This window comes from Solanum pennellii, chromosome 2 (assembly GCF_001406875.1).
Source record: "Solanum pennellii chromosome 2, SPENNV200".
Taxonomy (NCBI): domain Eukaryota; kingdom Viridiplantae; phylum Streptophyta; class Magnoliopsida; order Solanales; family Solanaceae; genus Solanum; species Solanum pennellii.
This window is the reverse complement of record NC_028638.1, coordinates 37,986,153-38,009,874: the sequence shown is the minus strand read 5'-3', so window position 1 is coordinate 38,009,874 and position 23,722 is coordinate 37,986,153. Positions and strand designations below refer to the sequence as shown.

Below are 23,722 nucleotides of genomic sequence, written 5' to 3'. Positions count from 1 at the left end.
CTAAGATATATGATAAAAAGGGAAGGGGAAGAAAATAAAAATATATGATTTAAGCTAAAACGGTTGGGCTTAATGAGCCTCTAGTCCTTTGGCCCACCACATTAGCTAGCATTGCCCATTTATGTATAACAAATTCATTTTTTAACGATCATGAAAATGGAATTCACCAAATTTGGCTTGTTTCCTCCACTCATGTGAACGCAATGGAACTAGTATATAAATAGGCTTCACTTCTCCTTGACTATCAAAGTCTCGTTCCGATTCTTATGTAAAGAAAGCGAAGTGGTGAAGCTTTGCATAAAGCTTGAGTTCGTTGCCAAATCTAAAAACAATCAATTTCATGACTCACAAAATCCAGAAAACCAAACCATATCGAATTTTATTTCAATATGACATTGGAAAATTAGAAAAACTGGAAAACCAAGAAATTACACAAGCAAAATCTTTCAGAACAATGCCAAACTGGCCAATGAACACACCCTACTCTCCACGCCTATTTCATCTATCTCCACCTTCGTTTTTTCATCCTTCCTCTGATAATTCCAAAACAATCGCAAGATGAAAACAACAGGAAAATCAGTGAAGTATTTTCAGACAGAAAAAACTAAGTTGGTTTCCTCATGTTTCTTCCAGCACGAATTACTTCATCAACAAGTAACAGCTGAGATGCTATAACAGGCCTGCAAAGAAGAAACAGAAGAAGAGAAATTAAACTCCCAGAAATGATCCAGTTTAAACATACATAAAACACACACATGCTCATACACCATAGCAAACAGAAAATGAACGAAAAGTTCCCACATACCCAGAATTAACAATCTGACGCTTCACGGAATAATTATCAAATATCCCCTCCATTTGTGGATCTACAGGTTCTCCAGTGTGTTGATTTAGTCCGACAACATTTCCTTTGTCATGCTCTCCCTGAAAATAGTTGAGATGTTAGAAAGACTGATTTAAAGTATCCGTTGTTGCATGCACAAAAGATAGGTACCGTTAGAGCAATGATCACATCCTGAGTATCAAGGCCAGAGTTCTCAGCAAGTGTCTTTGGTATAACAAGGAGGGCATTAGCAAAAGCTTCCACTCCAAGTTGGGCACGCTGTAAATATATTGTCGAGACAAACATATAGAGAGTGAGAAGACAGATACGGTACTTGAAAATATTTAACAGATGGAGGTAGAGGATAGTGATAATTCCATATACACACCCCCTTGACAGTCTTTTTGACTTCGTTAATAAGGTGTTGTCGAGCCGCAACTTCAAAGGCGCCGGCACCCTGAAAGCCAGCATTCAAGACTACAACTTAGGAACAAGAAAGTCATGGCCTCGTTCTTACATAATACAAATGTAAATTGTGATTCAACACTTGAAAAAGTGAGAAAGCTTAAATTCCATAATCAGGTGTAGGCATGCAAATTAAAATTCAGTAACTTGTAACACATCTAGTTTTGGAGTCGAGAGTTGGTTGATAGTTGAAGCTGTAACCTCCGTTAATCAGAGGGAAAATTGGGTTATGAAGTCAATAAAGTGTTCCCGTCCTGACTCATGTACATCATTTTTTGTAAATGTTCAACACAAGACACTACAAATTCCTTAACCCCAACAGAGAAGATACCAAATAATGCACAGGATTATAATGATATCTAGCAATATCCTCACAAAAACTAGACTGTTCCTATGCATACAGACTTTTCTTCATAACCTAGAAATCCTGAGCACCAGTGCAAACGATTTGAAACTCGGTGGATGATCAGCCTGCCCCTCTACCCTTTTCCACTTACATATCACACTTCTGTCTACAATAGGGTTCAAAAACCCAAGATATGCGCCTAACCCACATATCACAAAACTAAAGCCCTAGGAGCAGACCCATGCATGCACATCTTGGCCACCAAAGATAAACGAGCAGCAAAAAACAACAGAGTAAAAAAGGGTACAAACAAACATCATGTAAAGGAGCTTCCATGTGGAAACACACAGATAAATCTTGCTGATCAAATAACAGAACTGTTGATTTATATTGGCAAAAATGTAACATACAAGTATAACTGCTTCATCTTCAATGGTATTTTTTACTGCCCTTAGTCCATCACGAACTGCATCCTTGATTTGAGCTATTGTGTGGTCATTAGGCCCTGTAAAGAAAACAGCACTGAAGGTTGAGATCGATTTCCCCAGCTCACTACAATGATAAGCAACAGGAGACCAAACAAAACAATTTGACGAACATTAAGCACCTAAAGTACCTTTGATAAGAATTGTACAAGAATGAGGATTTTTAACATTTTCTACAAAGGTATACTTCTCTTCACCAAGAACATGCTCATAGACCAGACCAGCCCAGCCAAGGCACTCAGGAGTTAAATCATCAACAGAGTTAACTGCCTCCCCGCCACAAGCCAAAACCAAACGTTCCATATTTCTCCTCTTTGCCCTCCGGAGTGCGATTATCTGGATCATGAAACAAGTGTGATTACATAAAATGTGTTAGGGAGGTCAAAAGGAGACAAGCCCTCAAGTTCATGTAACCCATTTAAGTCATGCAACCTCCCTTTTAACTGCTCATATTGCAATCTTAGTATTAAGGGGAAAAATACTTTGGGAAAGAAGATCCAGAAGTACTAAATAGTTACAACGTCCAAACAAAATGAGAACTTTAATTTGTGAGTTGTGACAACGCATCAAAGAGAAGTGTAAAACTCTATGCTTTGTCATTAAACCAAAAGAGGAATTGTCAATCGTAAGAGGTTAAGGTGTAAAAGCATTCAGGTACTTGAGCAGTGTACTTCAGGAAACAAGAACCTTAGATCAAAGGTTACTATACATCACATTTTCTTTCCTCAATATTTCTACCAACTCGAGCTCTTGCACATAATAATATGGAGAGACAGCTTATTGCATATGGTTTCATGGATCCTTGATTGAGCGCTACACCTTAGTCCCAAACAAGCTGGGATCAGCGGACTTTGACTAAGTGCTGAAAACAAATTATTCAAAAGGCAGAGAACTTGTGCAATAAAGAAAGTTCATCCGCATATGGTCTCAAAGAAACTTTTTTGAGTGTTGTAAACAAGTGATTTGAAAAGGCACAGAGCTTATGGAATAAACCAGTTATGAGTTCTAACTAAGAACAATAGAAGAGACGAGAAGGCTCCATCCAACTGATCCGTTGTACTAAGCAGTTTATGATGAGTTTCACAAGTTCCAAAATGTGTCTGTTGATCTTTTCATGAAGATATTTGGAGTCTTCAGGATCCATTTGAGCATTTTTATCACCATTAAGCTCCTGTCCCCCCAGCCTTTCTCTTGTATACATGGGTTCTAGGCAGTTCTTTCTATTTTACCAAGACAACCCCAAGTTTTAGCCATAATCAGACTAATTAGTTCACAAGTTGCTAACACAGCAACCAAAGAAACCAAAATGCAAAAGGTGCAAGCTTGGTTGTTGAACCATTCAGCTACTAGAAACTGAATAAAGAGAGCAACAACTTACTCCTGCCCGAGCAAGTTGATCTAGAGATGGAGGATCAATCCCCTTCTGATTGATAACAACAAAATTCTTGTCATTTCCAGCGCAGACCTGCAAAGAACCAGCAGCATTGAACATTATAATGATTTCTTACACTACAAAAGTAATGGGAAACAACCACCTGCACAGCATACCTGGTTCTTTAGGTCAATTATCTTTTGCACCCTCTCATCAACAGAACGCCGTTCTGCAGCAACCATCGCCTCTCTCTGCTCTGCATTTGAGTAGAAAAAACCTGCATTTACTTCACTGAGAAAGGAGAAGATTGATCAATGGTAAGAATTTATCAAGACCAAGCAAATCTAAGCAATGTGAATCTGGATTAACACTATTACCTCTTCTCATATTCAAGAGAGACATTAGCAGTCAAAATGTAACAGTTCTCTGCTCGCCTTTTCATGTCTGGATGTCTTGAACCATGATCAAGTACAAGGCCCTCAACCTAACAGCAGTAAGAATTAATGAGGTGACACATTAAAATTTGCATGAAGGTTTCTAAACCAACATGCTAATGTATCTTCAAGACCTCCAACATGGTCAGAATTATAGGCATCTTTCACTGTGTATTGTAAGGCTAATTTTTCACTCTTTACCCTAAGCACTGAACTACTTTCTCTTTTTTCATTTTTTAAATCAGTCCAATCATACTTTCCTTCTACACCATCCTAAATAAAACCTGGAAGGAGAAAAAATCTACAAGAGTACCTCAAGAGTGAAATATTTTCGGTAGACAGCATTCTTTATTTTACTATCGCCTAGACTTATAATGAGGTTACATTGAACTGGTTTTCATGCATTTAAAATTTTATGTGAAAAGTAGTATCTGCTCCGGGATCGCCAACAATTCTGAAATTTGTATAATTGTATTCTCCAGTCCAAAAGTTGACAGATCAGAATAGGATATTCATTATTTTATGTGGTTATTGTCAGTAGCTGACAACTATCTTCAATACCAGTCATTTTATTAAAAAAATGTTAACCAAAATGTAGAAAGGCCAAGATAGCATTCCACATACCAAACGAGTGTCTACATCGAATTTGTGACGCATGTGCATTATCTCAACCATAAAAAGATCAATAGCTTCATCAGGCTTGCGAATGCAGAGCACCTGTGGTAAAAAGTTGTAAATAATGAATTTATTGCCAGATTGGTCATAAAACCCCCCATATTCAAATTGCAAAGTATGTAATGAATGATGATGCCGCAAAACAACCAATATAGTTCATCATGCATCATTTCTCCAAAACAAAAAAGGTCGGACTTGTGTCTGAATAGATCAATGAAAGAATTCTCTCCTTTCAGAGGAGACCGCTGATATATCTAATTTTCAAACACGACAAAGATCAGCATCAGCTGGTCCCTACTCCCTCCTTCCCCAGCACACCATGTCACAAAGAGAAAAAAATGAACTAGCTAAATAATAAGAACTAATAAGAGTGGGTGCTGACAGAATTTGCAACAATGTCAGTCAGCTGATCAGCCAGCGACTCATACAACTGCACCAAAACAATAAATTTGCATTAGCACCAGTAGGAAAGGAAGAACACATCAACAGCAGAATAAAAATTTTTATTTAATAAATATTGCAGAAGAAACCTTTGTTCTCAATGTCGTTCTTGCAACCATCTTCAATATCTCTTTATCTGGCTCGTTACCCATTACTACAGGAGTCTTAAATTTTTCAAGAAATTGTAGAGTTGCTCTTTTTGCAATTTCAAAACCATCAACTAGCACACGAGGATGCATCCCTGCAAGAAAGGAACAAGAAATGATTACCTAATTTAACCCAAAGGAGATACTTATGCATAAGATTTCAGAAGGATCGCATACTTAACACACTGAAATAGTAAGTAAAAAAGAGTGAAATTTTTCATTGAATGTTTTTGCTTTCCTGAGAGTTTCTCTTCCAATTATAGTTCTATTTATTTTTCCAAGGGAATGCTTAAACCCTCATAAGCTCGAGGGCTACTTTTATGAACAAGAGCGGCACAGTTCCTTGTTTTGCTTTTCTTTTCTAGTGTCATGGATGTAGAATGCACCAAAATATAAGGCAATAAAGTTGCTTGGAAAAGTAAATACATATATATGTGTCAAACCTTCATCTATGCATCGTTCAGATTGTTTCATGAGCTCCCCAATGAAAAGCACAGTAGACGTAGTACCATCCCCACTAGTATCATCTTGAGCTACAGCAGTCCTAGCAATCATTACTGCAGTTGGGTTCTGAATTTGCTGCAGTTTTTAGGTTCAAAGAAAAATAAATCAATTACCTCTGAGCAACAAGATTTATCTTCCATTTATCCTCCACAAGGACAAAATCTGATCTTCAGATAGATATTCTTAAATTAGAAGAATTAACTAAGTCATTTGTGATATGCTCACGAGATTAAGACAAGCTTAGGTTATTAAGAAGTACATAAATTTTGTTACAAGAAAATTTCCACTTCCTTGAAAAGATCGATTTGTGTACTTGATTTCTGAAAACACAAAATAGGAACATAGACACCTTAATACCAAACTGGTTGGGGTTGGTTATACAAATCCTCTATATCCTTTTGAGCCCATTTCGCTACAGTACTCACTACGCAATCATTTTTCTCCTAAAAAAAACTAGGAGTCCTCTAAAATTTGGAATTCCCTAAATTTCAGACTTATCCCTGCATCTAAATGTGTAGCCAAGTTTGCAGGACACTGCCAAGTGACAAACATCAACACAGAATCTGATTCCACAAGCAACATCAACCCAACACGTTTGATAACAAAATGCAAAATTAAGAAGCAACATACACGAAACTAGAAATAAAATAGATAAAACAGGTAGAGTTCTTATTGGAAAAAGTTACTATAGGCCTAGGACGTCCACGAAATTAGCTAAAATGGTGAGAACTGCCGTTGATCATACAATGATACAAAAGCTCATACACTTAACCGATGCAGACTTCCAACTTTCCTCGCATGTCAGGGACTAGACATATGGAGCTTCGAGTTAACATGGGTAACCCAACATTGAATATCGAAACACCACAATTAAGTTTAGTAGCTATACTATGTGGAAAAGATACACCTTAGGCCTATCACTAGCTAGAAGGTAAGTAATTCTCAAGACCATATATTACAACTCGTGAATTTTAACTTGTTCTCATTCTGCACCCCTAATGTATGCATCATTTTCGTCATTTGCAGCATATACCGAGGACAAAAATAATACTATAAATTGCTGAGCGAAGGAAGAACTGACCATCTCTTTCAACAATGTATTACCATCCTTAGTAAGCTTAATGTCACCAGCACCACCAACAAGCCTGTCAATTGTTAGTACAATTAGAATCGAAGACTTCGAAACAAAGTATAACCATCAATTAGCGAAACTTACATCTTGATGGTTCCTTTAGGACCAAGATTTGTCTTTAGAACATCCTGTAAACCCTTGGCGGCGTTGATGTTCATATGAAGCGCCGCAGATTTATTGAGCACCTCTGCATTTGGATTCAGAACCTTAACAGACATCTTCGCCAAAAGAAATGGAAGCTACACCAGATCCCAGATCGATAATGGAGAGTTTACAGAGAGAACGAACAAGTTTTTGAACGGAGGGTTTAAGGGCTTTGTGGAAGTGGAAGGGTTCTTATTTTTCTTTGGAGTGAGCTAAATAACTCGACCGGGCCGCCCGGTTTAACATTTTAAAACGGTCAACAAGCAAACATATATATATATAGTATACATACAAGTGATAATTTACAATCTAATGTTTAAAGAGTACTAAACGAATTGATTAGTGTAAAGAATCTTTACTTGTCTGATTACGTAGCTAACATGGTAAAGAAATTTATCACCCAAATAATATAATAAAATGTTTTGAGCGTTTAGATCAAAAATATATTTTTTACTATCGTAACATATATATATATATACATACATATATATATATATATGAAGCAAGAGGCAGAGAGAAAAGGATAAAAATATAATACGTAAACACAAAGCAAGTGAACAAAAAGATAAAAAGGTGAGAAGATACTTGATGACAAAAGAAAATAAAGTAGATGATACTAAACATACTTTGTATCAAAGTTAAAATTTGAAGATAGGCATTTAAATTTTGAATTTGATGTCCTATATACGTACATATTAAGCTCCATACAGATACATTTTCTCTATAAAAATTGATTGATATGTTTGTTTAAATAATTCCTTCTTGCGAACAAATACGCAGACAAATATTATAATGGCAAAATTGACTCAAGTTATATATGGAGTTTATAGTCAATGTGCCAATGAAGCTTTAATTGAATAGTTAGAATTGTTTATGAATATTAACTTTCATAAATAAACTGTGTGTTTTTCAAATTCACTGTTAGGAGATAATTTTGTGTTAATTCAGTTCAATTACTTCTGGTGCCGGTTTACCAAACAAACAAAAATGGGTTTCTTTCCATTAGATCCCCGCCCCCACCACCCCTTGCGTTCTGATTTGAAAAACTAAGTCGTCTTAATATTCTTGACTGTAAAGTGTTAAGAAAATTTATCTCATATATATTTGAAGACGGAATAAAAACTGATTTCGCGCATTTGTTTTTTTGGAAAACTATGTTATCTATTGACAAATAAGTCCTTTTCCTCTCTTTTTTTCCCATAATTGGGATGTCCGGATCAGCTTGTTCGTACCTTGACTAATTCTACAAGATACCTCTCACCTCCAATATCGCAATATAGAGTACCAACAGACTTCAGAAAATAAATGAACTCGTCTCAAAATGACTTGCATAACTGAAACAAGGGGGAATAGAAGTTCACTCCTCACCCAATTTGAAAATTAGTGACTTAAGTATAGCATGTAATTTATTCAATTTTCTCTGAGTTCCACCAAGAACTAAATGCACCCAACAAGGCAAAAACGTACTGCTCAATCACAAATCACAGCCAAATCCTGATAAGAAAGTGAAGGCCTTCTGAACTGCAGACAATGTGGAGACAACTTAACTCGAAGAACCATGAAAGGCATACTCAAACTCTAAGTGATCCCTGTTCATTCTGTTGGAGCATGTATGCTTTCTTCATTTCTTCCAAAACAGAGTCATTCGTGCTGCACGAAAGGACAGAGAAAAACAATGCAGCTTTAGAGGATGTCATAAAATTTATAGTACTGGGAATTTCAGTCAAAAATGGTTATTTTGTTCACAGGTACAACAAAGGATGAATAAGGTTACAGTCCCCGTATTCATTTATCCTACTTTTGGTTTGTGTCTAAAGAGGTCGAATTAGATGGACTAAATATCTAAGTTTGGTGAGAAAAAAAGCAGAACTTGCATGTGCAATTTTATCCCCCTGGATGCATAACCTTTTTCTAAGAGAAGAAGGGACTATAATTGCTCAACCCATATTCCTTTTATGAAGAGGCGGATCCACGATTTGAAATTTATGGGTTCCCATCCATCTCAAATTAGAAAAGAAAAAACAAAAAGAGGCAAAATAAAAGCCTACAGGTTCAAGCCCCATTCAAAGAGGGTAGTAGAGCTTTAAAAAATCCTTTTCTACCAGTAGATCAACAAAATACTCGGTGTATGAGTTCCAACTCGTAGTTCTTAAATAGGATCTATGCAAAAGTTACTGGACTCTGTGAACCTTCGCCCAACACCCTGAACCGGCCCCTGTTTTTTATGTTAAGGATGATATTTATACATCAAAACGCATTGTATATGATCAAATGATCATATGATAAGGACTTGACAAATTTCACCTTTGCTCGCAAATAAGGAATAATAACTTCTTTGTGGTGTAACAGCTTATCTGCCAGAAATTTCCTGGACAACTAGCCCATAACCAGATACCAAAGTAAAATATGATAAAACCACTACAACCTCGACAGCCAAAAAATATTTAGGATTGACAGTTCACCCATCACCAACTGTAAATTAGTATACAGCTGACAGCATCCATATATTTGTATACTTTCTAGTACCTCGAGTATTTGAAACTTGCAGTTTAGCCAGTTTCTCTGGAGGACTAGTTGAGAGAATTTCTCACTAGAGTGTGAGAAAAAATAATTGAACCGCACTTTAAAGGTCGGTAAAATAAAGAGCCACCAAACCAGATAATTGGGCTCATCAGCAAGAAGTTTAAAATTCATTTTTGCAAGGGGTTGGGTGTATTGGGTGTGTAAGTTCAACAGATACCACCTTCTGATACCTACATGTCATTAGAAAGACACCTTTTATGACACTTCTAAAAGTCAAACTAAGCAAGAACAAACAAGAGATCACCAGTTTTCAGTGCATTTACAGCGTAGCTTGTACTATTAATTAGAATCTTTTGTTAAGAGGATCGAGTGTCAAAGTATTGTTAATGCCCCTCCAAGTAATTGATTTGTAGTCCCCTTTCAATTATTTATGGCAAGTTTTCCATCTATCTACTTCAATACTTAATAAAATACCCCTAATTGTAAAAGGTATAAAAATAGGAAAGGAGAAGAGGGAGTAGCATTAGTGGCTCGCATAAGAGGAAATGGGTGGGAAGGAGGAGGGAGAGGTGGTGATGTGATTGAGAAATTGAGAACAAAGAAGTAGAAAAAGAGCAAGAGGGGAGAAGAAGGACGGTATGGGCGGCGTTGAGAAGAGTGGTGGCTAACTCGTAAAGGAGAAGAAAAAACAGAGTAAGGGCAAGGCAGAAGGTAAAGGAGGATGAGGATGAGGATGAGGTGGAGCTCCTGATGCTAGGCGGAAAGATTGGTGGAAGGAGGAAGATGAGGAAGATTTTTTTGGAGGAGGGAGAGGTGGCAGTGGAATAGGAGAAAGAATTTGGGGGTGGGGTGAGTACGGAAGATGATAAGGTCAAGAAAAAGAAAAGGATAATAAATGGTGGGAACTTGCCACATAAACACTTGAAGGTGGAAGGTGGAACGCGCAAGCAATTAGGTAGCTGGAGGACGGCATGACACTTTTAAGATCATACTTTAAAGATCATTATCCACCGAGTTTAGAAGGCTGTGATTGGTCCAAAGGGCGGGTCACAAACGGATTTCTCGGTTATCAAAAAAAAAAAGTCATACTTTATTCCGTGGTAAAATTGTTCAAGAAAATTCGACAGTAGTAACTTCCTTCAACAGTAGTAACTTCCTATCTTACTCCTTGTAACAGGAGCTGTGAATGAGAAGGTTTTTGCAAAACAACTGCATGTAAGCCTGTAAAATAACAAAAGCATCCCCAAACTGCAGTCCATGATTTCATTTCGCCCCCACAGTTTCTCTATAGCCTACATTGCTGTTCTTATCATTTGTTGTCTACATTCAGCAATCAAAAGAAAAATAACAAAAGCATCCTTTTTTGTGAGTAAATAACCAAGAACGTATAAGAAAAAAATTACCATGATAGCCTCAAGGATAAAGAAACTTTTTACTGATAAACAAGTCCAGAGAACTGTTAAGTTAAATCAAGATAAGGGACTTACTACTGATGAAGACACTCATTTAATTCCTTGGCTTGTTTGCGACACTGCCAAACAACAGATATTGTTCTTCCTGAGGCACACTCAGCATATTTTGTAGTATATCGATCACATTCTTTGAGCGCTTTCTGCTTCATTTTACTGCGGAGAGCTAAAATATTTGACAAAACAAAAAATTAAGTTGAAAGCAAAACTGATGAAACAAGTAAAGCATTACAGATATTTATCAAAGTTTCATGACAGATATTCACATATATCAGATAGCATATGTGATCACAAAGACTTGCACAACGTAAACATAAGTGACTTTGTAAGGAAGAGAACAGACAGTCAGACACAAAAAGCCAAATCCATATGGACTGTTCCACAAAAAAGCATGATATGAACTTCTCTTCAAGTCTGAGTAAATACGGTTACATGAGACTATGCGACAGGAAAAGGCACAATGAAGAGGCACACCATATATATATGTTGAAATGCGAAATTCATCAAAAAAATTTAATGCAAACATCTATCATTGGGAGGTAGACTTATTCTCATTAATAGTATCCTCGACTGCTACCCATTTATCTCATGTCTCTATTTCCAATGCCTGCAAGTGTGAAAGAAGCTAGATACAATAAGGAGAATTTTTTTCATGGGAGGGGAATAAAGATGGGAGGTCTTTTCATTTGGTCTTTAGTAAGGTGGAGTGCAGTAGTCATAATAAGAATTGGGTTACTTGAATAAACAAATGCGGAAGCGAAATTACAAAGACAAAAATTGAAAGATATGTGAAACTTGAGAATAACATCCCAAATTTCAAGAAAAGTGGTAAGAAACTTAATTGATCTTAGAATTCAAAATGAGCGGATTAAAACAAATTATGATACTAATAGAGTCAATTCAAGAACTAAGATCATAAGTGATCTAGACCCCTATTTCGAAGAAATTAGAAACAACAATTAGTATAAGACTAATTACCTTGTTTAATTTTGATGTGCCTCAAGTTATAAAAACTTATTCCAGGAGGCCAAAATAAACAATTACGAAACTTAGTAACTGTCATGAGACAGTTACACATGTAATGGGTGGTTTTTCCTGTAGAAATAGGGACAGGGCAGTTAAAAAGAAGGTTATTCAGAAAATAAAGGAAAGGGAATGCTGGGAGAGTTTCTAGCCTCTCGAATGTCTAGAAAGGTTGTGATCTTTTTGATTATATAACTAAGTTCATTATTGTCTTAGGATGTTATTTATTATATTAGTAGTGTACTCGTGATTGTTGTAATATCAGTGAATTTAGTGTGAAACAGCAGTATTTGTTCCTTTATTTTGTATTTCAGCAGTAAGGTCATCAAATTTACAAATAAGAACCAGATAACAAGTTAAAGATTTAATTTTTTAACTCTTCAAGATCATTCATAAGGTTGTAAGATAAATCTCAAGTAGACACAAACAAAGGTGTAAAGAAGAGAAACTCTCAATTACTAATAATATTGTCTAACAAAAATAATAAAATCTACCCTATATAGGGAGAAAACTATCCCAAATAGAATGGATTAGAATTTACTTTGATTGAAATAATAAATAAAATCTAACGAGAAAACTTTAAAGTGGGAAAGCATTTGGGTGAGGATTTTAAGCTCTTTTTTGGGTAGAAATTCAGCCTCATGTGGGTCTCCGTATTCTTTCATTTAGACATGGACTATAAAATATGTTTAGCAATAATGGTTTTTTCTTCAATGCTTCTTCTTGATTTCCCATTGAAGCCCAACAATCTTGACTTGCAACTCCTTATCTTGAGACGTTGATGATTGTCTTCTTACAGCTTCTATAGCATCATCCTTTTCTTGAAAAGAATTTGACAAGCCCAGCAACATGAAAGTAGCACTTACTTAATACCTCATCGGGCAGATTCAATTCATAAACATCATCTCCAATTCGCTCAAGAACTTTGAACGATCCATCATCTCTAAGATGCAATTTAGACTTCCTATTAGAAGGAAACCGAAGTTTGCGCATGTGAATCCGAACCAATTCCCCGTACTCAAAATTCACCCTTTGTTACCTCAAGGCAACTTGTTTATTTCGTCTTTCAATGCCCATCTTTGAGGATAAACAAGTTTCCTTGAGCAGAAACAAATGGCGAAAACAAGTCATTTTTGAGTCAGGGGACTTATTTGGATTCACATGTGCAAAGAACGGTTCCAAAGAGAAGTCTAAATTGCATCCTTTAGGTGATGGACCCTTCAAAGTTCTGGAGCAAATTGGAGACAATGCTTACAAATTGAATTTGCCCAATGAGTACTAAGTAAGTGCTACTTTCATGTTGCCGACTTGTCTTTGTTTGATGTAGGGTCAAATTTGAGGACAAATTCTTTTCAAGAAGAGAGGGATATCGCTCCATAAACAAGGATAATGCTTTAGAAGCCCTAAGAAAACAATCATCCAGGTCTCAAGATAAGCAGTTACAAGCCAAGATTGTTGCGCTTCAATGGGAAATCAAAAAGATGATCATCATGAAAGAAAATCCCAGAAATTTTGGAGAAGAATGGATTAAGTGCTACACATATTTTATGGTTCAAGTCCAAGTCCAAATGAAAGAAGATCGCGGCCCACATGAGCTAACAAAAAAGGAGCTTAAAATCCTCATCCAAATGGAAGAAAAAGTCATGTGCAAATGACTTGGGAAGGGCCCACATATTCTGGTTTAAGCTGGAAACTGTCTTATTCCTTAGGGAAGAATGTTTGGTGCTATTTTTATATGTTTTCCTAGTTTAAGTTTCCTACTTAGATTTTATTATTTCCATAAAAATATAATCTAATCCCATTCTATTTCAGATTGTTTCACCTTCAACAACATTATTACTAATTGAGAGTTTTTCTCCTTTACACCTTTTTGTGTTGCAACTTGATTTGTTTTGATGACCATAGTGTTCGGACCAACTCTCGCGCACCTCGACTAATTTCATAAAATACCTACCTCTTATGAACAGCAGGTACCATGTAACTCTATCCACCAAGGCTAAGACAAATGGGAAGAATCACCTAGTGTTTTTTGTCACCACTGAGTTTTGAATCCGAGACCTCAGGGTTCTCAACCACTTCATTAGGCTACACCCCTGGGCCTTGGGTGAGGCTACTTGGGATTTATCTTACAACCTTTAAAAACGATTCTTAAGAGAAAAGATTAATTCTTTAACTTGATATATTTGCTTTTTATTCGTAAATTACTGAAGGTAATTATACTTATACTAATTGTAGTCGGGTCAAGATCACTTTTGATCTAAGTTCTTGAAATACTAAGATCAGTTACGGTTCTTAGCACTTCTCTTGAAATTAAGGGATTTTATAGCACTTCTCTTGAAATTAAGGGATTTTATTTTCGAATTTCACATTTCTCATTTCGGTCTTTAATCTTTATAATTTTGCTTCCGCATTAGTTTCTTGTTTATTCAGGTACCCGATTCTTATTAAGTCAACTCTTTTAGCAATGTCCAGTGGCTGGCCAGATGTGGACTCTCTTTTTTAAACTTTATTAAAGATGACTACTGTTAGCAAATTCTTAAGAAGGTTTGGTATACCATTCCTGCCTACTTGCAGGTGTTTATAGAAGGAAAGAAATTTCTACTTAACATACAGATGTCTGTTGCTTTTGTTTTTTTGGTGTAATCAACCGGATGTAAAGGAGGCAGATAGTACTTCATTGACTACTTGCAAGTTTAGGACCATCACGGATATCCTCCTCCTTTTGATTTTTGTTCAGAAGGATTGTTGATTCTTGTACTGCCTAGCTGGTGTGAAGCTCCCTCTTTTTTTCTTTTCAATATACTAGTTACTTAAAAAACTTTCAGCCTCGAAACAATCACAAACACCTATTGATCTTATCTCTAAATGTTTCACGTGGAATTCTTTTGATAACCAAAATGTTTCCCGTGGAATACACCCCTTGATTCCCATTTAGACATCAAATCGAAAAAGCCAACAGAATATACCACATAATTCCCATCCACCTACTAAATTCAGCCCTTGATTACACATTTCAACTGCCAAAACATAAGTGGCATCGGAATATACCACATAATTTCCAGTCGCCTATACAAAGCCCTTGGTCTATCTCCATTCTGGAAAATCAGATAAGAGAAAGAATCCTAAAGCAAAATGGTGATGACCTTCTTAATGCAGAAACATCCTTGAAGTTTATAGAGGAAACAATTGTTGAGAAACATACTCTTTAGAGTAGGGAGAATTCAAATTGTATACATTATTCCAATCCACATTCAATTAGTACTAAAATACAGGATAAAGGATGAGATTGATGCCATTTTGTTTTATTTTCTTTAATGAGTCCTTGCTGAATATTTAATAACATATTGTAGGCAAAATAATAAATATAATTTTCATATCCAATAGAGTCATGTTTTAACCCAAATGAAGACATCATATATCTTCCTTAAGAATCCAATAAATAGGACATGAAAGTTTGATAATCGAACAGACTAGTAAGAAGAACCATAATTTTCCCAACACTTGTTTCTACACCATCATTAAGCTAATCCAATATGAAACATCTTATCTTGTTAAATCTTCATTTGTCTAAAACCGCAGTTTCTTCCTCCCAATAATAAAAGTTAACCATCTTTCAACCAACTACCCAACAATCATTAATACCTCAGAAATGAACGGAAAGTTGTAAAAACTTCTCTTTTCCCCTCTTCACCCTTACTTGTCACATTTCAATTTGACTTATTTTCGTACAGATTTCTTAAAACTATACAAAAAAAAATACTATAAGTTGCAATACTTCTAAAACTAATGTAGGTCAAAGTTCAAGGTAGTTGTACCCAAATACTATAAAAAGTGTATAAAAGCTATTTTAGCTTAAAATCACGAACCACCAAGGCACTCAATTAGTTCAATGAGAAGTAAATTGCTCTGGTTGTCAAGTTTCAAAAGCAAGCACAGAATGAAGATGAGAGTATGAACAATTTTCCTAATTTTTAATGGTGAAATTGAGGAATTGACATCTAGGGTTTAGAGAATATACCTTCTTCAACCTTCTTTTTGACGTGATTTTCTCTGGCTTCTTGCACGTATCCCATTACGAACTGATACTTCAACTCTTCACAACTCCTCTCTTCTCCAACACCCTAAAACCTAAAACCTCACTTTGTTATATGAATCTGTATGTATTTTATTTACCGAATAATAATTTATATAAAAATGAAACCGGGAAAGGATTAAAATAAATATTCATGTAATGACTATGTTAATATTTTCATTTAAAAGTATTGTTTTGTTGGTCCAAAATATTTATTATAATTTAATATGTCAAAAATCTTCTTCATTTCAAAATAGTTTTTAAGGTTTTAGTTTTTCGAAAAGTTGAATTAAATTATTTTAGTATTTTAAAAATTAAATTTTGGATAAAAAATTATTGATAAATTTTATCATATAATATAAAATACATCTTAAAATATTGATTAAAGTTTATATCATTTATTTTTTTAACTCTTAGTAGGCGTTTGGCCATGTGATACCATATCACGATATGGTATCGTGAGATTGAATCAGCGTTTGGACATGCGATTTTACGCTGACTCCATATCATGAGATGTGATATCATATTCTCTAAAAAAATATGATATGGAATCATAGAATATCACATCATGATGTGAGTTATTTTAATACAAAATTGATTCACGAGTTTATATTTTGTTAAAACAACCCCACATATATATCTGCTAACCATTTATTCCACATGTAAATAAAATTTATAATCACATCATTACTTTTTAAAATTTATTATTCTCACCAATATATAATCACTTTAACTCACACTTCACGATCGTTGAGTAATAAAATCTTAAAGAGTCCGTGAAAAGTGTTTCATTTTTACTCAAATATATTGATGAAACAATTAGTTAAGTGGAGAACAAATAACTTTGTAATAATTCATTATACAATTTTATGATTTTTTATTTTTTTTGATAATATTGAATAAATAATTGGAGTTATTTTAATAGCTTTACAATTATGGTATTTTTATGTTTATGAAAAATATACAACACCAAAATTTCATATCACATGTCCAAACAGAACTTCAATTTCATCTCATGATTCCATATCATTATATCATATCGCATGGCCAAACGGGCCCTTAGTAGGCGTTTGACTATGTAATACCATATCACGATATGGTATCGTGAGATGGAATCAGCGTTTGAACATACGATTTTACGCCGATTTCATCTCATGATTCCATATCATGAGATGTGATTCTATATTCTCTAAAAAATCATGATAAGGAATCATATGAGAATACCATATCATAATTTGAGTTATTTTAATACAAAAATTGATTCACGAGTTTATATTTTGTTAAAATACCCCATATTTATATCTACTAACCATTTATTTCACATGTAAATAAAATTTATAATCACATCATTAATTTTTAAAATTTATTATTCTCACCGACGTAAAATTTATTATTCGCATCAATAAATAGTCACTTTAACTTACACTTCACGATTGTTGAGAAATAAAATCTTGAAGAGCCCGTGAAAGGTATTTTATTTTTAGTCAAATATATTGATGAAACAATTACTTAAGTGGAGAATAAATAACTTTATAATAATTTATCATACGATTTTATATTTTTTTGTTTATTTGATAAGATTGAATAAACAGTTGGGGCTATTTTAATAGTTTTAGAACTTATGGAATTTTTATGTTTATGAGAAAATATATAACACCAAGATTTCATATCGCATGTCCAAACAAAACTTCAATTTCATCTCATGATACTATATCGCATGGACAAACGGGCCCTTAGAAAGAAAATTGTGGAAATTATTTTGAGAGGAAGGGAGTACGTATTTATTGATTTAGTTCCTTTCAAATTGGTTTCAGTTTATTATATTTTTAAGAAATTTAATAGTGTCTTCTTTTTATATCTTCTTACAACTAGAAAGAACTTTTTCATCCTCTCATAACTGATAATCTTTTACTGTTAATTTATAATTATAGTGGAATAAGTTTGCCTAGAGTATTCATCGTTCATGTGGATCTTGTAAGATTAAATAGTTGAATACATAATGTCAGGATCTTGAACACGATAATCTTACATAGAGATTGTTAAGGGCACATACCTGATGACGAAGATATCATCACAGAGAAAAGCGGAATCGTTAGTTGGAAATTGATTTCTACCTCCTTGCCCTAACTTTATGTTATCACAACCATCAAGAATGGAATTAATGTAGAGAATATGTGATAACCCTAATGGGTGGAGGGAGGACCAACTTATAGAGGTTATGATTTAATCTGGTACGTCCATCAAGTAACCAATGTATGGACGAGATCTATTCCTTATTAAATATTATTTATCGTATTACTTGGATTACAAGTAAACTTGGGCTATAAGTAAGAAATAATTAGTAATAACTAAATAATAATTCTCACATTCTCCCACTTAGTCCAATGACCATATATTAATAATATTTAATAAACATTAGTTGCGCATATTACAAATCTCATATATAATATAATGTACATCATACATACCACAATATAACAAACTACTAATGTGAGTTATGGCGGTTGTACATAAATTTTAAGCAACATACTTTCTTCCATATATTACTACATTAGCAATTTATCATACTAGGTCCATAAGATATAAAACATATAATTACGGTCCACAATAATGTCTTATAGAGACTTATCTTGTAATATCTCAAAACAATAATGTATACAACATTATGAGAAACAAAATATTCATTAATGTATATCAAGAACACATAATTTGAGCTCAGAGTGTTAAAACATCATAAATATATTAATCATAAGTACAACCAAGACCCATTCTTTGAAAATGTTCTTTAAATGTCTTTGGTTGTAAGCCTTTTGTTAACGAATCTGCAATCATGAGATCAGTTTTAATATTCTCAAGTAACACTCTTTATTTCTGAACTTCTTCCTTGACAGTAAAGTACTTTAATTCCATGTGTTTGGCACCTTTGGAGTACTTATCATTCTTGGAGAAGAATACTGTTGCAGTATTATCACAATAAATTTTCAGCGGCTGGTAATGGTGTCGACAACCCCAAATCCTGAAATAAAATTTCGCAGTCATAATGCATGAATTGTGGCTTCATAACATGCCACAAATTCTGCTTCCATTGTGGATGTAGCAATGACAGATTGTTTAGCAGTCTTCCACAATATTGCTCCTTCAGCTAATAGGAACAAGTAACCAAATGTGAATTTTCTAGTGTCAACACATCTAGCAAAATCTGAATCCAAATATCCAATAGCTTCTAAGTGATTGGATCTCCTATACATGAGCATATAATCCTTCGTTCCTTTCAGGTACTTTAAGACTTTCTTTGCAGCTTTCCAGTGATAAATTTCAGAATTACATTGATATCTTCCTAACATTTCGATCACAAAATTAATATTCGGTCTTGTGCAAGTTTGAACATACATCAAACTTCCAACAGTAGAAGAGTAAGGAATGTTTTCATTTCGTTCTACATCATTCTTTCAACATTGCATGAGATTAAATTTGTTCCCTTTTTGAATAGGAATTATTCCTGCTGAACAACTGTTCATATTAAATCTCTCTAGAACTCTTTCGATATAGCCCTTTTGAGACAGTCCCAACAATCCTTATGATCTATCACGGAATATTTCTATTCCTATCACATAGGATGCCTCACCCATATCTTTCATTTCGAAGTTCATAGAGAGAAAATCTTTCGTCTCACGTAATATGCCTAAATCATTATCAGCAAGTAAAATGTCATCAACATACAGGACTAAAAATATAAACTTACTCCCACTGATCTTTTGGTATATGCACCGATCAACGGTAATTTCTCCAAAAGATGTTATGGTATCATTAAACTTCATATGTCATTGTCGTGAGGCTTGTTTGAGTCCATATATTGATTTGTTTAGCTTACACATCATTTGATCTTTCCCTTTAATTTCGAAACCCTCTGGTTGGTCCATATAAACATCCTCCTCGAGGTCTCCATTAAGAAAGACAGTTTTCACATCCATTTGATGTGACTCTAAATCATAATGAGCTACCAAAGCCAAAATAATTCTTAATGAGTCTTTCTTTGAGACCGATGAAAAGGTCTCTTTATAATCAATGCCTCCTTTTTGAGTGTATCCCTTGGCAATAAGTCTGTCTTTGTATCGTTCAATATTACCATTAGAATCGCGTTTGGTCTTGAAAATCCATCTACACCCGATTCTTTTAGAACTTTATGGTAATTGAACAAGATTCCAGACTTTATTGTATTCCATGGATTTTAACTCTTCATTTATTGCATTAATCCATTTGTCAGACTCATTGCTTTTTATGGCCTGTGAAAATGAAACTAGGTCTTTATTAATTCCAATATCAAAATCTGACTCATACAAATAAATCACATAATCATCTGAAATGACCAATTTTCTTTCTCTTTGAGATTTTCTTAATGGCACTGTTTGTTGTTCATTTGCGTCAGATGTTTGTGAGTTAGTTCCTTCTTGAAGTGTTTCACCAAAAATATTGTTCAACATTGTTAAAGTGTTCTTCAACAGGAGGAATAATAATTGTTGTTGGTGTGGAAGTAGGTACATTGGGTAATGAAATATTTACCCTTACCTCATTAATTTTCACACTTTGTCGTTTAACACTCCCACTAACTTCACCATTCTCAATGAATTTTGCATTACCGATTTTAACAATTCTCGATCTATGATTTGGACAGTAAAATCTATACCCTTTAGATTTCTCTGGATAACCAATAAAGTATCCACTTACAGTTCGAGAATCTAATTTCTTTTCATGTGGATTATAAACTCTAGCTTTCGCTTGACAACCCCAAACATGCAGGTGTCTTAAACTAGGCTTCCTTCCCGTTCACAGTTCAAAGGGGGTCTTTGGAACTGCCTTACTAGGAATCCTGTTTAATAAATATACAGCGGTTTTAAGATCATCCATCTATAATGATTTGGGTAATGAGTGAAATTACTTATCATACTCCTAACCATATTCATAAGTGTTCGATTACGCTTTTCTGCAACGCCTTTTTGTTGAGGTGTTCCTGGCATAGTATATTATGCACATATGCATGTTCTGCAAGGAATTTTGCAAATGGACCTGGACATTGTCCTGATTCGTAATATTTTTCATAATATTCACCACCTCTATCTGAACTAATGATTTTCACCTTTTAATCTAATTATTTTTCAACCTCATTAACATATAGTTTGAGAGCGTCCGCTTTTTGAGATTTTTCTTTCAATAAATAGATAAGTCCATAACGTGAAAAATCATCGATATAGGTGATAAAATATTTTTCTCTATTTAAAGATGGAACATCAAAGGATCCGCAAATATCAGTGTGTATAATTTCAAGAAGCTGAGTGCTCCTTGTGGCACCTTTCTTGGTATGTTTTGTTTGCTTTCCTTTAGTGCAATCTAAACATATATCAAGATCAGCAAAATTAAAATTCGGAAGAATTTCATTCTTTATTAATCCTTTTAATCGTTTTTTGGATACATGACCCAAACGTTTATGCCACAAATAAGCAGAACTTTCATTTAGTGAACTACGTTTAATTCTAACATTTTGATGAATAGTAAGTAAGAATTCAGAAAAAATATTATCGAGTTTCAATCTATATAAACCATCAATAAGAACACCAGAACCACAAAAAATAGTATTCTTATATATATTGAAACACCCATGTCCAATCTTAAAATCAAATTCAGAAACATCAAGTCTTGAAAGGGAAATCAAATTTCTAGAAACTGAAGGAACATAAAGAATCCGTAATAGATCAAGGTGATGTCCAGTCTCCATTATCAATGGATAAGTCCCTATGCCTTCAATTTGAGGCTTCATGTGATTTCCCATGAATACGAAGTCCTTATTTGAATTTGTGGTTTGGATCGTAGAATCCCTGCAACATAGTGGATACATGAGTAGTTGCACTAGAATCAAGCCACCAAGTATTATTAGGAACTTCTAATAAATTTGATTCAAAACATACAAAAACACTAAATGTACCTTTCTTTTCAAACCAAGCTTTACGTTTCAGGCAATCTTTCTGATGGTGTCAGAAACGACACACATCAACCTTGAATTCCTTATGAGCATCCTGTGGAACTTTAGCAGATGCTTTCTCTTTCTTAAACTTGTTGGCCTTCACTTTAAGTCATTTACTAGCTCCTTGACCCATGAGATTAATGGAATGACCACCTTAATTCTTAAGTCTTGACTCCTCTTGAGTAAGCATACTGTACAATTCACTAACATCCCATTTATCCTTAATAGTGTTATAGTTAATTTGAAATGGTCCATACTCAAGAGGCAGTGATCAGAATGAACTGAACCAAGAAGGTGTCATCCACTTTCATCCCCAAGGTCCGAAGTCTTGCTGCAATGTTAGTCATCTCGATGATATGATTTTGCATACTACGCGACCCATCAAACTTCATGGTCGTGAGTTCAGCCATCAGTCTACCAGCGAGACCTATCAACAGAACAAAAACGTTCTTCCACAAACTTCAGGTATTCCCTGACACTTTGTGTTTGTGGAATAGTACTCTTAATGTTGTTAGCAACAGTCATTCGCATGAACATAAGGCTCAATCTATTAGAGCGCTCCCATGATTTATGAAAAGACTGCTCATCATCACTACTCTTATTAGTAATGGCAGTGGGTTTATCATTCAGCAAAGCCAAGTCAAGATCCATTACACCTAAGTGGAACTGGGCTTGTTCATGTCATTCAGAGAAGTTCAATCCATTGAACACAGTAACAGACGAAGCATGTGAATGAAGAGGAATAAGTGCAAAATAGGTATGCATGCTCACAAATCAGAAAATAATGTGAATTCAGTAAAACATAAAAATATATCGCAATTCTCCTTTGGGGAGATAATACGACACATCATCATAATTTAACTATCAATTTTATCTTTAATAGGTAATTGAATATTTTTAATCAAACATATACGATATTTTTGGATGTACAATATATACTTAACTAAAAATATTAATTTACCTCATAATTTTTACTATTCTTAGAATGATAGATTCACCTTTGGGTAAATTCTTAAGTTCTAGCAATAGTGAAAGTCGATTTATCTTTTTATTTTTTTTATATTTGCATTTAATTAATCTTCATAGATAAATGACAATTTTATGAATGCATATTTTTCTTAACATTACTAGTTTGGCCACTTTGGTGACTAACAAGCTATATGAACAAAAATACAACATAATATCATAAATTTTTTGTGCATGTGGATAATTTCATACATTTTAGTTTGGCCACTTTGGTGACTAACAAACTATCGAAACATAATACATGCATCAAGTGATCATAAACATTACATGTGTAGACGTTAATTTCTCTAGTTTGGCCACTTTGATGACTAACAAACTATATTGCACTAAGTACACACATATTATTTATTGTTTAGTATAACGACCACTTTAATTTATTAAACAATGTAAAACAAAACATAATTATTACATTATGGGAAGATTAAGATTTTTTAAGAATTTGTGCAAATTAAACTTTGCTATCAACACTTTATAAACATAAGAATCCAAACACCTTAAATAGTCAAGCATAAATTACGTTACTACGAAAAAGTTTAACAATAAGTTTGAATATAATTTGATTGGACAAAATTAAACTTACGAAAAATTTTCTCATTAAAAGTGTTGCTAATCACAAATTATTAAAA

At 34.3% G+C, this 23,722-nt stretch overlaps 2 protein-coding genes across 3 annotated transcripts; both read right to left on the bottom strand.

Annotated features, from left to right (window-relative positions):
* Nucleotides 1–287: 287 nt before the first annotated feature.
* On the bottom strand, nt 288–7,200 carry LOC107011127 (T-complex protein 1 subunit zeta 1). Its single transcript, XM_015210487.2, has 15 exons — nt 6,908–7,200; nt 6,773–6,836; nt 5,631–5,766; nt 5,131–5,282; nt 4,983–5,030; nt 4,550–4,642; nt 3,869–3,975; nt 3,668–3,782; nt 3,498–3,584; nt 2,251–2,455; nt 2,045–2,139; nt 1,212–1,280; nt 995–1,102; nt 806–924; nt 288–680 (listed from the first exon to the last, which is right to left on the bottom strand). Exons 1-15 carry the CDS (start codon nt 7,039–7,041, stop codon nt 605–607), a joined length of 1,608 nt encoding a protein of 535 aa, XP_015065973.1. The 5' UTR covers nt 7,042–7,200; the 3' UTR covers nt 288–604.
* Nucleotides 7,201–8,264: 1,064 nt separating this feature from the next.
* LOC107009028 (uncharacterized protein DDB_G0275933) lies at nt 8,265–16,158 on the bottom strand. Of its 2 annotated transcripts, XM_015208281.2 has the most exons (4): nt 16,001–16,156; nt 11,938–12,054; nt 10,978–11,125; nt 8,265–8,617 (listed from the first exon to the last, which is right to left on the bottom strand). In XM_015208281.2, exons 1-4 carry the CDS (start codon nt 16,053–16,055, stop codon nt 8,539–8,541), a joined length of 399 nt encoding a protein of 132 aa, XP_015063767.1. In that variant the 5' UTR covers nt 16,056–16,156; the 3' UTR covers nt 8,265–8,538. The 2 variants fall into 2 exon arrangements, with proteins under 2 accessions (XP_015063767.1, XP_015063768.1); XM_015208282.2 differs by lacking the exon at nt 11,938–12,054 and having other exon boundaries at nt 16,001–16,158.
* Between the last annotated feature and the right edge of the window lie 7,564 nt (nt 16,159–23,722).